The sequence below is a fragment of the Haplochromis burtoni genome, unplaced genomic scaffold (assembly GCF_018398535.1).
Source record: "Haplochromis burtoni strain Fernald_Lab_line unplaced genomic scaffold, NCSU_Asbu1 Contig_6, whole genome shotgun sequence".
Lineage (NCBI taxonomy): Eukaryota > Metazoa > Chordata > Actinopteri > Cichliformes > Cichlidae > Haplochromis > Haplochromis burtoni.
This window is the reverse complement of record NW_024582367.1, coordinates 133,648-149,977: the sequence shown is the minus strand read 5'-3', so window position 1 is coordinate 149,977 and position 16,330 is coordinate 133,648. Positions and strand designations below refer to the sequence as shown.

General features: G+C 41.8%; 1 protein-coding gene across 4 annotated transcripts in view; it reads left to right on the top strand.

Annotated features, from left to right (window-relative positions):
* Positions 1 to 16,330, top strand: part of aatkb (apoptosis-associated tyrosine kinase b) — a 69,881-nt gene that overhangs the window by 38,491 nt on the left and 15,060 nt on the right. For 2 of the 4 annotated variants that reach the window (XM_005913849.2, XM_005913850.3), the window contains exons 3-4: positions 6,560 to 6,701; positions 16,000 to 16,079. In XM_005913849.2, the coding sequence (XP_005913911.1) occupies positions 6,560 to 6,701; positions 16,000 to 16,079 (222 nt within the window). Of the gene's footprint in view, positions 1 to 3,276; positions 3,552 to 6,559; positions 6,702 to 8,099; positions 14,700 to 15,999; positions 16,080 to 16,330 lie in introns of those variants that run through there. The other 2 variants (XM_042222904.1, XM_042222905.1) reach the window with 2 other exon arrangements.

The following is a 16,330-nucleotide window of genomic DNA, read 5'->3' as shown; positions in this document are numbered from 1 at the left end:
GCAGTATGTGCACTCACAGGTCATAGCAGGTGCCTTCATCTCTGTATTTTTCCTCTGGCCTTCTCACCAGCAAGAAAATAACAAGAAACAGAGGGAGGTTGTTATTTAACTGAAAACTGTAAGATAGACTTAAACATTTAACAGAAAATTAAATAGAAAATAACAAAATCCACAATGGAAACTGTTTGAAACTAAGTTAAACTCTCGGATCTGCCCACTGTCTCCTCCCAGCTGGACATGCCTTAAAACATCTCACCTAACAGCCAACCAGCAGTGCTCTGCCACGACTCATCAGGAAGTTCACTTCCTATTTGAAATGGGGGTGGGGGAGAGGGGATAGTCTACTTGGTCAGCAGCAATGCTTAGTGGTTGGTTCATGCCACATTAAAATCCATGCAATCAGGGTCCAAAGTTAGCCAGCAGAGTACTTGCATTCATCGTCATTCTCACCACCTCTTATGTGTAGTCCATGAGTTTTGACCGAGGCAAGGCTGAAATGGATTGGACATGTGTCGTGGAGGGATAGTGGATAGATTAGACAAAGGATGCTGAAGATGAAGCTACCAGGCAGGAGGAAAAGAGAACACAGAGGAGGTTTGTACAGTAGATGCAGATGAAGGAGGATGTGCAGAGGGTTGGTGCAACACAGAAGATTGCTAGGATGGGGTCAGGTGGAGGCAGATGATGATTCTTGATCATGACTGTTCTGCTAAGTTCTACACATGATCATTTAAAACAATGAACATCAACTCAGAAATACACGTATGAGTAATGCAAATTGTTTCACTTTCTATGACTGCAACTAGTGGCAGAGAACAGCTGTTCTCCCAGAAGTGGAGCAGGCAAGACCCTCCACCTCTTTTGATTGTAAGGGGATTCCACAGGTCACCTGGTGAGAGGCAGCCTGTCTACAAACAGTCAACTGACTGCAGTCGCTCTCAGACAGACTGACATGATTTGCAAATAATGTCATCCAGTTTATAAACACATAGATTGCCAAACATGGAGCGATCAATCTGAGCCAGTCTTTGCCAACAAGGGCAACTTGTCTGCAGACTCGGCTCAACTAGTTGGCAACTGGTTTTATACTGGTTCCTATATGAAAGCAAGGTTGCCAAGAAAGTATGTAATGTTTTAGTTAACTTGCTGTCCTACAGCACCTACATCACCTACCTGGAGTCCAGTCCAGGCTCTGGCTGGACTCTGAATGTAAGCAGTTAATTTAAATTCCTGTTTGATATAAGTCAGATTTACAATAAATGGAAACAGATTTGCAATTTTTACCGAGCACATTAAACAGACTGGACCCTGTTTTCTCTACTGTGACTGTAGCATTACACTGACATCACCATGATTAGTGAAGACATGGCTTCTTCTCATTGGCTAAAAATTACTTGGTAATCATTTCCTTTCACCTAATAGCATGTTCACAGTCCAGGTTTAGCATGTTAGCATTAACTAACACTTATGCAAAAAATTCTAAAATATCCTATTTGCACCTTTTTCAAAATGTGGGTGCAAAAGTTTTTATATATTTTTTTTTTCACAAGAAAACAAATATTTTTAAAAAATAATTAATTTCTTTGCTTTGTTAATACGGCATTCTCTTTGGTCTCCCACAGCAAGCCTCTACTGTGCTCCATATTAATGATTAATTCTTTACTTTATTAATTTATGTTGCATCATTATGTAAGGAATTAATATAATTCAAGGCGCTTTAGAGGAAATTGCAGAATCATTTATGCTACTGTGAAGCTGTTGAATGAGTGTGATTAGGCCTGCCAGATAACCTTTCCTCACAGAGGCAGGGACATGTAAGATTGTTTTAATAATGAGACATGTTCGCCTTTAGGTCTCTTCTCATCTCCTTTTTTTTCACCACTTCCTCTCACTCTGGATCAGGAATGTCTGATTGCAGCAATGTTTCTAGTCATATTGCATAACATCCTGTTCTTTCTTCAGCACTAAATGCATGATGGGTTGTCAGGCTGTATGTTACAAAAACTGATTCCTAGTGAATATATATGATGTGCCTCATGTCTGGTTTTTGTCTTTGGCTGGTTGGACCACCCACTTCAAAAACCTGTTGAGAGGAGTGGAAAGAGAGGGAAGTGAGAGGGCGCAAGGGCGTGAGGAAGGGCATACCCATGAGCCTGCAGTGCATCCGGCCTCGGGGCCTCATCTGGAATTAGACACAGCTTCTCCCAGAGAAGGAAGGGGGATTTTTAGAGATAGGAAAAAACACTTTGAGGAGGGGGGACAAGAGCGAAAAGGTCTCTGTGTTTTGCAGACAGTAGCGGGGAGGTGAGAGTCGAATTTAGGAGATTTGGTCTGCTTAAGCTGTTTGTTATCATCTCATCACACACATGTTACATAGATAATTTGATTCCTGTCAAAAGAGCTGTATCAGACAAGTATGAAGCAAAATCTAAACTGAGCCACAAAAAGAAGCAATAAAAATGTAATAATAATAACAGTAAACCTGCTTCCTAAATATCTTAATTTGCTGTATACCAGTCTATTAAAACAGCAGCAGTGTTTGACTCAAACAGTTTTCATAGTGAAAGTCTCTCAGTTATACAGCTTAAGGTCGCTCGACCATGAATAGTTCCTCTGCTTTTCTGTTCTTAATGTACAGCTTCAATACCTCAGCGCCCTTTAATCCCTCGATCTGCTTCACATCCACAGCCAACGTCATCAAACCAGTTAATCTAACAAGCGTTTTTGTTTAGACTGTCGGAGGAAGCCCACAGGCAAGTTTCACACATACAGTCGGCACATGGAACATGATCCACAGCAAGGGAATTTTTAGAAAACCTAAATAAGTTATAGAGCTAGTCAACTTAAGTGTAGACTAAGGTCGGTGAGGTCAAAGGTTAAAAGGCAGAGAGAAAAGCAGTGAAAGAAATGTCCTTACAAGCGTTGTGTTAATAAAAAATACATCTGGCTGTTTTTTTTCTTGGTTTTGTGGAGAAGGGGACTGCCCCGCAGATGTTCTCTGGATTTTAGTAGAGAAAGGAAGAGAGCGAGTGATGTCACACATATAGTATGTGAATACCCCCCATCCCCCCACCTCTACTCCCTCACCCTTCATCCCTCCTCCTCCTCCCACTTGTATTTTTCTCTCTCACACATTTTTCTGGGGGCTCAGTTTCTCCCCTCTCCCCTCATGAGATAACCATAAGTTCAGTCCCACTTGTGAACTGGGAGATACTGCTCCTCCCTCTTCCTCTGTGTCCCCCCCCCCCCTTTCTGGTTCTCCCTCCATCCCCAGTAATCCCAGGGACACTCAGTGGTCAAGCTGCAAACCTTTGTCTTCCTTCTTCTCTGTGGAGCAACAGTGAAACTCTCAGTGCAGCGTGATGAAGCCTTTTGCTGCAGCCGCTCTTCCTGCCACTGCCATCATCCTGCTGCCCTCAACCAATGGGAGCCGTGAAGTGGGGCGGGGGGGCACTCAGTGTGTATGTAGGGGGAAAAAAGAGGTTGAGATGCTGTAACCCAAATTTGAGGGCATTTGGGATGTCATCTTCACCTGCAGATTTTTGGGAGAGGTAAGCTTGCAGATGATGTTGCAGAGAATTTATTTATTGTTACTAAGAAGGAAAGTTTAAAGTAAATATTGGAAACAGACATTTTGCAAAGTAAATCCAAAGATGTTGAGAGGTTTTCTTTATCTTAACAACAAATGCATTTGTTGTTAAGATTTTTCCCCTTTTATTAGTTTTGATTTTTTCATGAGTCAAGCAAAGATGACATTTCTATAAAGCATGGTGGAAATTGTGTGCTGCTTTTATCTGTTTCATACGATTGCAGAACCTTTAGATTTTGGACTCATTACAGGACAAAATTTGTGCACAATAATGAAAAGTACACATTTTTTGCAGCCATAGATTAAACACTTTGACTGCAGAACTCACAGAATGGGATGCTTATGGTGTTGTGTAAATGCTGTTGTATGTGTATGCGTGTGTGTGCGCAAGTCTGCAGTGACAGTGTGGAAAGTGTGGAGAGTGAAACCACATGTTGAATAGCAGGGCGAGCAGGGCCGTGTGATGATTTGGATCTGAAGAAGGGGGGGGGGGTGCACTAATATGTGTGTGTGTGTGTGTGTGTGTGTGTGTGTGTGTGTGTGTGTGTGTGCGCACCCACTTTCTTGGGGGACAGACAGGATGAGGCGTGAGATGGAGGTGTTTATGCGTGCATGTGTTTGTGTGGGTGTTTCAGAGGGCCGCAGAAGGTCAGTTTTTTCCAGCGATGGGACACCGCTGCTTTCCAGCTCCCATCTGAGAGATTTTATTCTGACATCCGGTGTGTGTGTGTGTGTGTGTGTGTGTGTGTGTGTGTGTGTGTGTGTGTGTGTGTGTGTTTGAGACCACCTCCCTCCCCTCCTCGTTCATTGCTTCATCGATGTGTGACTACGTTCAGCAGACGGAGGCTTTCACCAGCTCCTAAATGCATTTTTTTTATTGAATTAGAAACAAGACCTGTGACCTTTTTTATGCAACATTCAAAAGAATATCAACAGCCAAAGTGAGCTAATATTTAAAAAATGTGAATCTGCTCCAGAATTTGATGGCTTTTTCCTTTGACGATGCCACGCCTCTCCACCAAGTTTCACGAAATTCAGCTTTGCAGCTGTTGTGCAAAATTGTTCAGCCCTGGCAGAGAAAGAAGCCCTTTTTTTTTCTATCTTTGTTGTTAGTTTGTAGTACAGCATTTATTCTTCACATTTCTCAATAGTGGTTTAGAGTGCAAGTTGATTTTTAGTATAGTTAGTATTATAGAGTCTTCACTATGTTCATTCATACAACATTTTTACAAATGTGGGCACAGTTTTTCTTTGTTTTTTCTTTGTTAACAATTTAAAACAAGTTACCTTACTCATCTCTTGTTTTCAGCTTCTTTCAAGTTCAATTTGATCTTTAACCATGTTAAAGGATCTGTCTTGCCAGGGATGTGGGTGTGACACCAACCTCCCTAATCCACTCGCAGATGCATTGATCACTCTGCCTGCTGCTGTTTAGGGCCTGTGAAGCAGAGGGATTGTCTAAATTGGTAGTAAATCACGCTAAAAGACCCCCTTTGTGCCTTAGTGTTTAATAAATATGTTCATTGTCAATTTTGCATGAAAATTTAATTTAAAGAAAACCATTTTTTTGTGGAGTGAAAGTAAGACAGCGAAGCTCTCGTCTCCAGTCTGTCCTCTACATGTTTCCAAAACGCACAAGTCATCAAGCTTATCTCAGAAGAGGATTGAGATACATGTAATCTTAGAGCTAATAATCTCTGGACATTCCAGACTGGCTTTGTTTACACTGCGACTCTCCAACAGTTTTACAAACAGCTCACAGAAATGCAGAACCGAGCCAGGACAGCTTGTTTCAGTTTATCTCAGCTCTGCTTCAGTGCTTGTGCCAAAATATCATCAACTTTCTACATAACCATACATCAGTGCCACAATAATCAGGGTTAGTGCAAACAAAAACAACAAAAATCTCTGTTTTCTGTTGTTGAGGGTCAGTGATGATAACGGAGGATCGCCCTGGCCCCTCCCCTCTCACAGGCCTACAGCAGCCTGATTGAACTGTATGATGCAATCCAGCATGGAAGAGTTTGTAGTGCAAAGCTACAAAGTTAAAGGTGCGAAAGTCTTGAGCTTTATATTGTTCTTTATATTTTAATATAAAGGAGCTTGTCAGTCAATATTTGGTATGAGCACCTTTATTTTTCAGCCTGAACTCTCTTAGACAAGCTTTCTTGGAAGAAAGGTTTTAACAGGAAGAAACCACCAAGACCGACATTCTTCCTGAAATGGTTAGGCACAAGGAATGGGCTGATAATGACTGAAAAATAAAAGTTTAAATCATGAATCATTAGTGAGGTGATGCTGTTCCATTTCTTGACAGCAGCTGTGTTTGTTCAGATTAAGGTTCAGTCTGCTGCGACGACTACAACGGTAATGTTTCTTGTTGCACTCATAGGCTGTAATAAGCCATGAGCTATATTTTGACAACACATGGTCTGATGGGTACAGGTGTGAGGTAGTTTCAGTAGGTTCCCATAATGTTATAAAAATGGTAGTTAATTGAACTCAGGTTGAATAATGAAGTTGAGAAAAAGTTTAAGTTATAAAGTTGTTGTTTCTTTAATAGATTTAGGAGTCTGCTCATCATTTAATGTGGAAGACTTGTCAGCTCCCACTGACATCATTGTAATATAAATGCACAGGGCCAAAAGCTGCAGTGTTTTCATTGGTATGAAAGAACCCTCCATGCTTTGATTTAACATGCATTAACACACAGCAAGTTTCCATCATGAATATTTTCCTCAAATTACAAAACGGCGGAAGTCTCTGGAGAATTTTCACTTCTAATGTGCGAGTTGCATTTTAAGGAGCTGACTCTCAAATTAAATGCTGTTTAAGTTTGAAGTTGCATAATTATTGAAATTTTACTCCGCACCGTTTTACAGTTTTGAATTTTCTTTTTTTTCATGTGGGAGCAGACTCTTCATTAGCTTGACCTTTGACCTTTTGTGCATGTTTCCTGGCGTGTTGCAGGAATTCAAGAATGTGGACGGGGAGGAGTACCATGCAGACATGTCCACCTTGGCCTCGCCGGCCTCCCAGGGTAGTCCTGACGTCTACATCCTGCCGCTCACTGAGGTGTCCCTGCCAGTCGCCAAGCAACCAGCTCGATCAGGTGAGTTCAGCTCAGTTTAGCTGAGCCAGGGCTGGAGCCAATCAGCTGGACCAAAATTTCCCTGCAATTCACCTAATGCAAGGGTATCAAACATAAGACCCAGGGGCCAGAATCGGCCTGGCAAAGACTCCATTCGACTGGATCGGATTGGAAAATTGGAAAATATTTCAGTCTGTTTGGTCAAAGTGGGTTGACCTAGACTGCCATCTTTAAACTACAGCATGTTTAGTGCTCGATAACAGGAGGTAAATTAAGCTAAATAGTTAAAATAACTTCTCTGGATTCAAAAAAGAACAATTTTTATCTTTATTTTACTTTTAGGAAATCTAGTGTTGATTCCATTTCTGAACGAAATAAAACATGTTAATGTTTGTTTGCATGCTGATTACTCAGCTGTGTTTTTTCTTTACAAAATACTCGTGCTATGGCACTCGTTTCCAAGCAATAACTCCAACAAACATTAAGAAGCACAGTGCAGAACAGAAGCCTCTGTTTGTGCATCAGGAGCAGCTGGCTGTTGTGGTTGAAGGTGACTGCAATCAGGACGCTGCTACAACTAATTTCTCTGCTGCTGCTTACTTCATGCCTCAAATCAAAAGGGTGGATGTGGCTTGTGGTGCCATGGCATTACTAATACAAAGAGGAACTTCTTTTCCTACAAATCCCTCTGTGCAGGTCAAAGCTCCAGCAACACTTGCAGTTTAAAGAACAGTTTTGTTACTTGACCTTTTGGATTTTTTACTTTTAAATTTTGTTTCCACGGGGTGTAACGAGGACTTCCCAATCCACGAGTTTTTAAAGTTAACACTGCATGTTAACTTCCTTTGTTTTCTATGTTTGAATCCAGTTTACAGTGAACTACCTGTACAAATAAAGGTTATTTTTTTAGCAAAATTAAAATTAAGCAGTTTATCATCACTGTTCGGTGTTTTAAAAAATGCCCACAGAGTTGAGCAGATATGATTTGCTATTTAAAATTTTTCCTATAAAGACTTTATTTTCTACTCACACGTGTTCTATTTAAAGTGCTGACTGAATCAAAACAAGCTTGATGACGTAATAAAACCAGTCATTAACCATGCTCTTCTCCCTGCACATTAGAAGTAGTGCTCATTTCTATTCTCAAGCCCCCTCTCACTTTCAACCCGTCTCATGATATTGAATAAAATATATGGAATATTGCTGGGAAAAAAGAATTTGTTTAACCATGAATGTTATATTTTGGGCTCCATATGACCCCATTTATTCTGGACTCTTTTTTTTTATACCACCAGCTATAAAAAACTAATATATATATATTATATATATAATATATATATATATATATATATTATATATTATATATATATATATTATAATATATATATATATATATATAACACAAAAAAGGTCCAAGTAGAGTGGAGTTCTTCAGCTTTTAGAAATTCCTTTCAGTTCTTCCAGTAAACAAACAGTAACGTCATATTTTCCAAGGAAGCACGAGTACTCCAAACACAGACGCGGGCAGGAACTTTGAATTAAACTGGAGCATTTTCAAAGAGGCTGAAGAGTGAAGTCAGTGCAGAAGGGCTTTACTTGGACACTCTCTCTAGTGGCCAGTAAGGAGGCAGTTGGAGAATAGGTGTGACTGTGTAGAAGTCAATAAGAAAACAACCCAGCTAAACACCTTCCTGATGAGTTCATGGTTTCAGTTCCACCATTTTAAATTATGGTTCCCATTACTGTCAAAAAGGACAATAAAGCAGGCCATGATTTAGGGCGGGCCTACTATTAGTTCAGTCAGATGCACGATGATGACGGCCAAAAAGGCTTCAAAATGGGAGCCAGCAAACCAGCGAGTGACATGGTTAAAAAAAACATACAGGGATCTGTAAAGGTGTAAAAAAAACAATCCTTTTTCAGGATTTTCTTCACCGGCTCTGCACTGACAAAAAGGAGGTCAACAGGGAGGTCAAGATAAATAAAAACCATAAAAACTGCTAAACTAGAGTATAAAAACACACTTGAAAAAAAATTCACCACAGGGGACCTCCACTCAGCCTGGCAGGGCCTCAAAACCATGGCCTCTGTGAATACTGTGGTCACCAGGTGGAGGGCAGCAACCCCTCCTCCCTCCCTGACGACCTCAACGCTTTCTACTCCAGGTTTGAGACGGACAACATGTCCCAGCTTGAGGAGTCCAGATCCTCACTCAAACCTGGCAGCTCTGTACTCAGCTTCAGGGCTGAGGACGTGGTGAGAGCCCTCAGGAGGACCAGGGAGAGGAGCTCACCCGGCCCTGACAACATCAGCAGTCGAGTTCTGAGGCCCTTTGCAGGGCAACTAGGAAGTGTGTTCCGGACTCTATTTCAACACTCAGCTGACAGTCACACCGTCCCCCAGCTGTGGAAACACTCCAGTCATCCCCATCCCCAAAAGAAACAACCCAAAGTCTCTGAATGATCTTCGTCCTGTGGCCCTCACCTCCCTGGTGATGAAGGCCATGGAGAAGATCATAAAACAGCACATGGTAAGAGCAAATGGCCCCTGATGGACCCACTCCAGTTTGCTTACCGTGCACGCAGAGGTGTCGATGATGCAAAAATCTTCATCTTGGACTCCATTCACAAACATCTGGAGCTCCCTGACTCCTCCGCCAGATTTCTTTTTGCTGGTTTCTCATCAGCGTTCAACACTCTGCAGCCTCATATCCCAGCCTCTAAACTTTCCACCCGATTTCACCTGGATGATCAGCTGATCCTGTGGATATTGGACTTTTTGACCAACAGGACTCAGAAAGTTCGGGTCAACAGCTCTCTCTCCGGTCTCTGTTCCACCTCCACTGGCTCCCCCCAGGGCTGTGTGCTCTCCCCCCTGCTCTTCATCCTCTACACCGATGACTGCAGATCCACACAGCCCAACTGTCACCTGGTTAAATATGCTGACGACAGATCTCCTGTCACTGCTGTCAGGCCCCTCACAACACCACGGGCCCACTCTGCAGGAGTTTGTAGAGTGGTGTGACAGCTCCAACTTGAACTGAACGTGAGCAAAACCAAAGAGATGGTGGTGAATTCTCCAGTAGGCACAAGGATCTGGCTGCTTCAGTCACCACCACCATCCACGGGAAGCCAGTGGAGGTAGTTGAGGAGTACAAACACCTGGGAACCATCTTTGACAACCTCCTGAAATTCTCTGCCAACACAGAGAGATTCTCAGGAGGTGCCACCAACAGCTATACCTCCTTAGGAAACTCAACTCCTTTGGAGTCAGCACACCCATCATGATGACTTTTTACTACGCCTTCCTGGAAAGCATCATGACCTCCATCAGCTGCTGGTTCCACTCCCTCAGCCTTCATACAGGAACAGACTGCAGCACACGGCATCAGTGTGCTCTAAAATCATTGGCCTACCTGTCAGAACTCTGGCAGGTTTTCAGCCAACAGGCTCTTAGACAGGCAGCCAAAATCATCAACAACCGCTCTCACATTCTTCACCCCGCATTTCAATGGCTCCCCTCTGGGCGACGCCTCCGATGCATTTCCTGCAGGACTGAGAGGAGGAGGAGCGCCACCTCTGTCCCCTCAGCCACTCTGCTTTTTAACTCCAGCCGATAAGAACATTTCCCACACCCATAAACATAAACTACTCCACACTCTTCTTATACTACCGACACTTTATTCACTTTTAGTCACTTACAGTTATTTATTCACCTTTCAGTCACTTTGTTGTTTGTTAATTGCCCCTTGGGGATAAATAAAGTCTTCTGATTCTGATTCTGAAAAAGGAGAAGCAGTTAAACAGGGTCCTTCCATTTTCCTTTGCTGTTTTCTCACAGAGTAAATCTCAGAAATCCACTGATCAACTTTAAAGTGATTTGTGCTTTTTCTCTGCTGTTGGAAGGCACGATGTGAAATGAACCAGAGTTTAAAGAATATCCAATCCTAATTTCACTTGTGACAATTTTTAATCATTGGTTAGTCATTTATGCGTGCAGTCATTTACAAACTGATGCAAAGCTTTCAGGAGTTTAGTAAAAGTACCAGAACATAACACATTCAAGTGCATATCAAGGGTGCGAGAGTAACATAAGATGGAGGAGACTAGTGTGTCTGGCATTCGTCAACGTTTGTCCCTGGAGTGAACACCACCCTTACGCTGGCCTCAGTCAGCTGGATCTCCACCTATCCCACAATCCCTCGCTGCAGGTCCCTACAGAATGAACTCTGTGCTCTTTAGCTTTCACTCTCTCCCACAAACATCTGCCTGTTGTATAATAATGTCCAGGCGGCCAGCCTACACTGCTGTTTGTTGGTATGTGAGGCATGCAAGAGCACAAAACCCCAGTGAGAATTCTCCCCTCTCACTCTGATGCTTTCTTTCTCCTTTTTGCTCGTATGTGACAATGGTCCTTGTTGTGTGTTAATGGGCTGATGCTGCCTGATAAACTTATGGCACTGGAGTGTGGTGAGACTTTGTGGATCGAGCCCACGCAAACGCAGGTCTGCAACAAAGCACAAATACACTGAAATGTAAATGTTTGCTCGGTTTCACGTCTGAATGTAGTCGAATGAAAAAATAAAACCCTGAAGGGTAATTTTATTTTAATAAGGAAGAATTCTGTTTCTTATTCTTTATGATGCCTACACAATATACCTTTAATGATAGATGGAAGCAACCCGGGTCTGAAAAGTCAGGTCAATTTTTACTTACAGAAAAAAATAGATGGACATAGTAGCGTAGTGTCACCTGTGGTTTTGTTCCACTTCACTGCCTCCGTTCAGCTACACAAAGTGGTCACACACGTAAACTTAGGCCTTGCTGGCATGCCAGGGGATAGGTTCTGAAAGCTGTTTACCCACAGCACGGTTGATATGGGGGAGGAAAGGGTCTGCAGACAAAACTGTGTTTTACTACCAGGCTGTAAACCTGCTTTTAATGCTGTAATGCGTTTTATCACAGGAGTCCATGGAGAGTGACTCAAACAGCCACTGAAGGAGCTGCAGTTTTTGGCACTTCTTTGTTGGCAGACTTTTTCAGCCCCCAGAGGTTATCGCTTGGACCTGCAGGAAAGGACTTCAGCAAACACTTTCCTCAAGAGTTTTTATGTTAATCACTCATTTCAAGGCTTTCTGAGTTCAACAAGATGTGCTTTTTGTAAATTGTGGTCCCCGTTAGCCGTGTGATTGACAAGTTGTTATGGTCTGATCGTGCAGTGTCGCTCTTTTATCAGGTAGATCCTGGTCACACCTGGTTTCAAAGACGTTCCTGATCACAGTTTCCAACATCTTTTATATACAGTCTATGATCTAGACAGGCAGATTTGGTTTCATGGCATCAAAAGCAAAACTTTGGCAATTAAAACCAAATTCATTTGTATACAAGGTTGTGCGCGTTAGAAAACATTCTCTTACTTATTTCCTATGATTTTGGAACCTGATCCTTTAAAGCAGGCGTTTTTTCTTCTGTAAATAATAGGAGCCATATGGTTTGTATTGTAGTGGCAGTCGGGGATTCATTACTGCACCTTGAGGACTGCCTCACCCAGTGACATCATTTGGGGTATTTGTTTTTAAGGGAAATGAGGTAAAGAAAATGATCCGTCTCGCTCCATTTCATGTTTCTCACGTTTCTCATAATTTTAGTTTTCAGTTATTTGCTGCCATTTCATCAAGAACAGGTCTCATTTTACTCTAACGTCTCTACTTCAACTTCAAACTTATCTGTATATCTTCCTACAAACGCAGTTTAAAAAGCTTTTTCATGAGGATAAAATATTAAAACTATAAAAGAAAGAAAGAAAGAGAGAAGAAGAACATTTAATTACAAAAACAAAGAAAAAGCATGAAAAAACTACAAAGGAAGAGCAGTGACTGCCACAAAATGACTGAGGAAGCGAATGAAGGGGCTCCAAGAATGAAAGCTCCTGACGTTACTTTCAACACCGTGCCGGTGTGAGTCTCAGATTTCTAATGTCTGATAATTCCTGAGGGCTGAAGCAGGAGGATTTCAGCCAATATTCCCATCTCTTCTGTCATCCTGCAGCGCTGTGGGGCTGTGCTTGGACTGTGTGAATAAGTGGAGTTCCTAATGAGACACCAGTATTGCGAGAGCTTGGCTCAGACCAGAGCCCAGTTTCAAGGACCCGCCCTGATGCAGCTGTTGTGCATTGCAGGCTGCACTGTAACGACTAATGGAGCTCACACCCACTCATATTACACATGAGAACAACTCCACACACACATAAAAACACAATGAGGAATTGAAGCAAAAAAAGGGAGATGTTCTACTCATTTCCCGCTTCTTTCATCGCTGGCCTCGGCACAGTTACATGATTCACAGCTCAAAATGATCCTTATTTATCTCATACTTATAGAACAGTCTCGCTGCTCTGTCGTCTGTAGCCAAACAAAAAGGATGGTTAAACGTCATAATTGGCTTTAAATGATTATCCAAGGACAGCACTACAGCTCAGCACCTGCAGAGAGTGAACCATGATGCACTGGACTGTTAGGGGATAATGGGAATTCCATTTGGCCATGATTGATTTTGCCAACGTGCATCTCGCTAAAGGCTTCCCGGCTGCTGGGGTTTTTGAGCCTGATGCATTCTTATCAACATGCTCAGCATCTTAGTAAGGGCCGGTCAGTGCTGTCAAATGAAATTAACTTATAAATAGGATCTCAGATCTTAGCTCAGTAATGTGGGTTTTTTTCATTTCAAGCACTCTGTGAGCATATTTTTCTGTTCTTATTCTGAGCAATTGTGTTTGGACACAGGACCAAACACAATCGAGCTTATATTGACATGCATAGGGCTACCTTTGTGAAAGTTTTGGATCAATTGACTGATTAAAATGTCATGAAATTGACAACTTTTAGGTTTAGGGTTAAGATTAGAATTAGGTTAGGGTTAGAAACGTAGTCGTGATGGTTAAATCAAGGGCTGAAAGGCCTGGGAATAAATGAATTCATAAAGAGTGCATGGATGCATGAACAAAGAGATCTAGTATTAGTAGAATAATACAAAGACAACCAAACATATGCTGCTACAGCTTCTTTTGCATTGTTGTGAGTAAACATTTACATGTTAAGGAAAAATTCAATCTATTATTTCACATCCACCCTCATACAGTATATATACTCCTACATATATATATACAGATACCCCACTATACCTTACAAATGTCATTGCAGCGTGCACACAAACCAAACGTGGTGCCAGAGACAATGTGAAAGTTAACAAATGCTTAATATAGTCTTTAAGAGTTTCTTTTCTCTCATTGTTCCGTCAGAATTATGAATATTTGTGGTAAACATGAGGGTGTAGGTGGAACTCATTGCATGCCACAGTTATCACCAAAGCTCAGTTCATTCTTATGTCATGGAGCTCACAGATAATGGCTCCAGTGTTGCTGACTGGTCCTAACTGGTGCCATGCTGCCCTAAGCAAAAAGACAATAGTGGCTATTCTGTTATGGCCCAGCAAGAGTGTAAGTGGGTGTAAGGAATGACCAGTCAGGGGAAGGGGACAGGGGTGCCCAATATGGCCTCCACACAGTGACTGGACTGTGTCGCAGTCTGGAGGGGGGAAGATAGCACCACAAAGATCTGTCTGTCTGCCTCTACGCCCAGAATCCAAGTTCCATCGTGGGAGACACAGAGTGAAAGAAAGAGATAGATGGTGAGGGGAGAGAGGAGGGGATGCTACCCTCAGTCTGTTTCATTCGGTGGAGCTGGGACAGGATGGGGCGGTTGGGCATGTTCAGCAAGCAGGAAGGACGCGGGTCATCGGGGGATGCTGAGAGCGATGCACCGGCGAGCTGGAGGACCACCACACAGATCGGTGACAGAGACGGCTCGGTAGAGAATAACACTTAGGGGCAGAGTTTGCTTTGTCTGGGCAACAATGGGCAGCATCCACTGGCATGTGCGGATGTTTAGCTTGAGAGGCGGTTAACAGCAATCGACTGAACACAGGATGGACCCTTCAGTGGCTACTTAACAACCTGGATCTGGTGCGTTGCGTCATATCATTTCTTCATGTTGTACATATTAGGCTTTTGGTATATGTTTCAGATTTAAGTCCAGTCATTATAATAGAAAGTAGTAAAACCAGGAAATCTTTTATTATTAAAGAATAATCCATTTCATCTGTATTATGATGAAACAGGCAGAGAGAATAAAAAAGATCAAGAAATGTGATCGTGGTAAGATAAAAGATCTTTTTTTGTTCTTTGGGAAATTGTCCCAGGCTCAGAGGAGCTCTCGCATAGAAGTTTTAAAGAGGTTAATAAACTTATGATGAACTAATAAAACTATAAAATGCATTAAAGTGGGGTAAACTATTAAAAAAAGAAAAAACAGGAACCCCAGCAAATGCAGATGTTTTTTTGAACTTGCAGATGTTAAGAAATGTTTAAATTAAGAACATTTTATTCAGTGCTTCCAGGTGTAAGACGTCTTTCAGAAGCTTTTAAATACTACTTTAATTAAATATTAATATATTTTAAGTTGAAAACCTTTTTAAAAAGGCATTCAAGTGTAAGACGTGCACTCTTCTGCTGACTATTTATAATTGTTTAATGAACACTTAAACTTTTTTCGGCATTTGGTTTCCCTCCATTTTCATATAGTCGATAAGCACTCCTTATGTCCGAGCCCCGTTTGAGTGGTGAAATCCATCAGTGCCATCATGATTTTGTTGCGTGATAATGGAACATTAAATGTTTACATTGCATTACATTCTAATGATAATGTACTTTTAATCCAATATATCGTATGTACTGTCCAGTGAAGAAGAACCGATTGTATTTTTGGAAATGATTTGTGTTTAGTGGATTTTACTTTACTTGACCCATCTGACTGACAAATACATATAACATTAAGATTATTAGTTTTAGTATGTTTAGTGTGTCAAAATTATGTAAACTGCACACATGGAATATGCATGTGCAGTTGAAATGGGGGAGTTGAAACTTTAATGTGTGTACAAATAATTTATGCCACTTACAGGTGGATTCATTTTACATATCAGTGACAATCTTTTTTGTTTAGTTAAAGAAATTAAATGTTACCACTGACACCAACTTTCCACAAGGACAGCTGCAATTCATCACTTGTACTTTCAGTTTTTCTCAATGAGCGCGGTTTGAATAGTTTAAATCATTGACGATAACGCAAAGAAATTAGTAGAAAATGGACAAAAACATGCAAAATGTTTAGTGCTGTGAGTGACCATGACTTCAGTTCAAAGGCTTTTGATTGACACTCACCAATCTCTGTTACATCTTTTCTCTTTTTCTCTGTCTTATTCAGTCCAACTCCTGAAATCGACAGATCTCAGCCGCCACAGTCTTCTCTACCTGAAAGAGATTGGGAATGGCTGGTTTGGGAAGGTGAGCCCACTTCAGAAACCTCAATCTTCATAAAAACCTGCTGGTAATTTCAAATCTGTCGCTCCCTGCCGGGTAGATGAAACGCAGCTTCGTTGAGACTCACATCATGGCTGTTAGTCTTTGCTGTGATCCCGGCTCCTGCTCGGAGCGGGAGTCGGTTAAAAATGTCCGACACGCTGCGTTACCTGAAATGTCTGAGTGTGTAATGCCAGCCCGATCCTCTCGCCTTTGATGTCAGCTTGTTCCCAAAG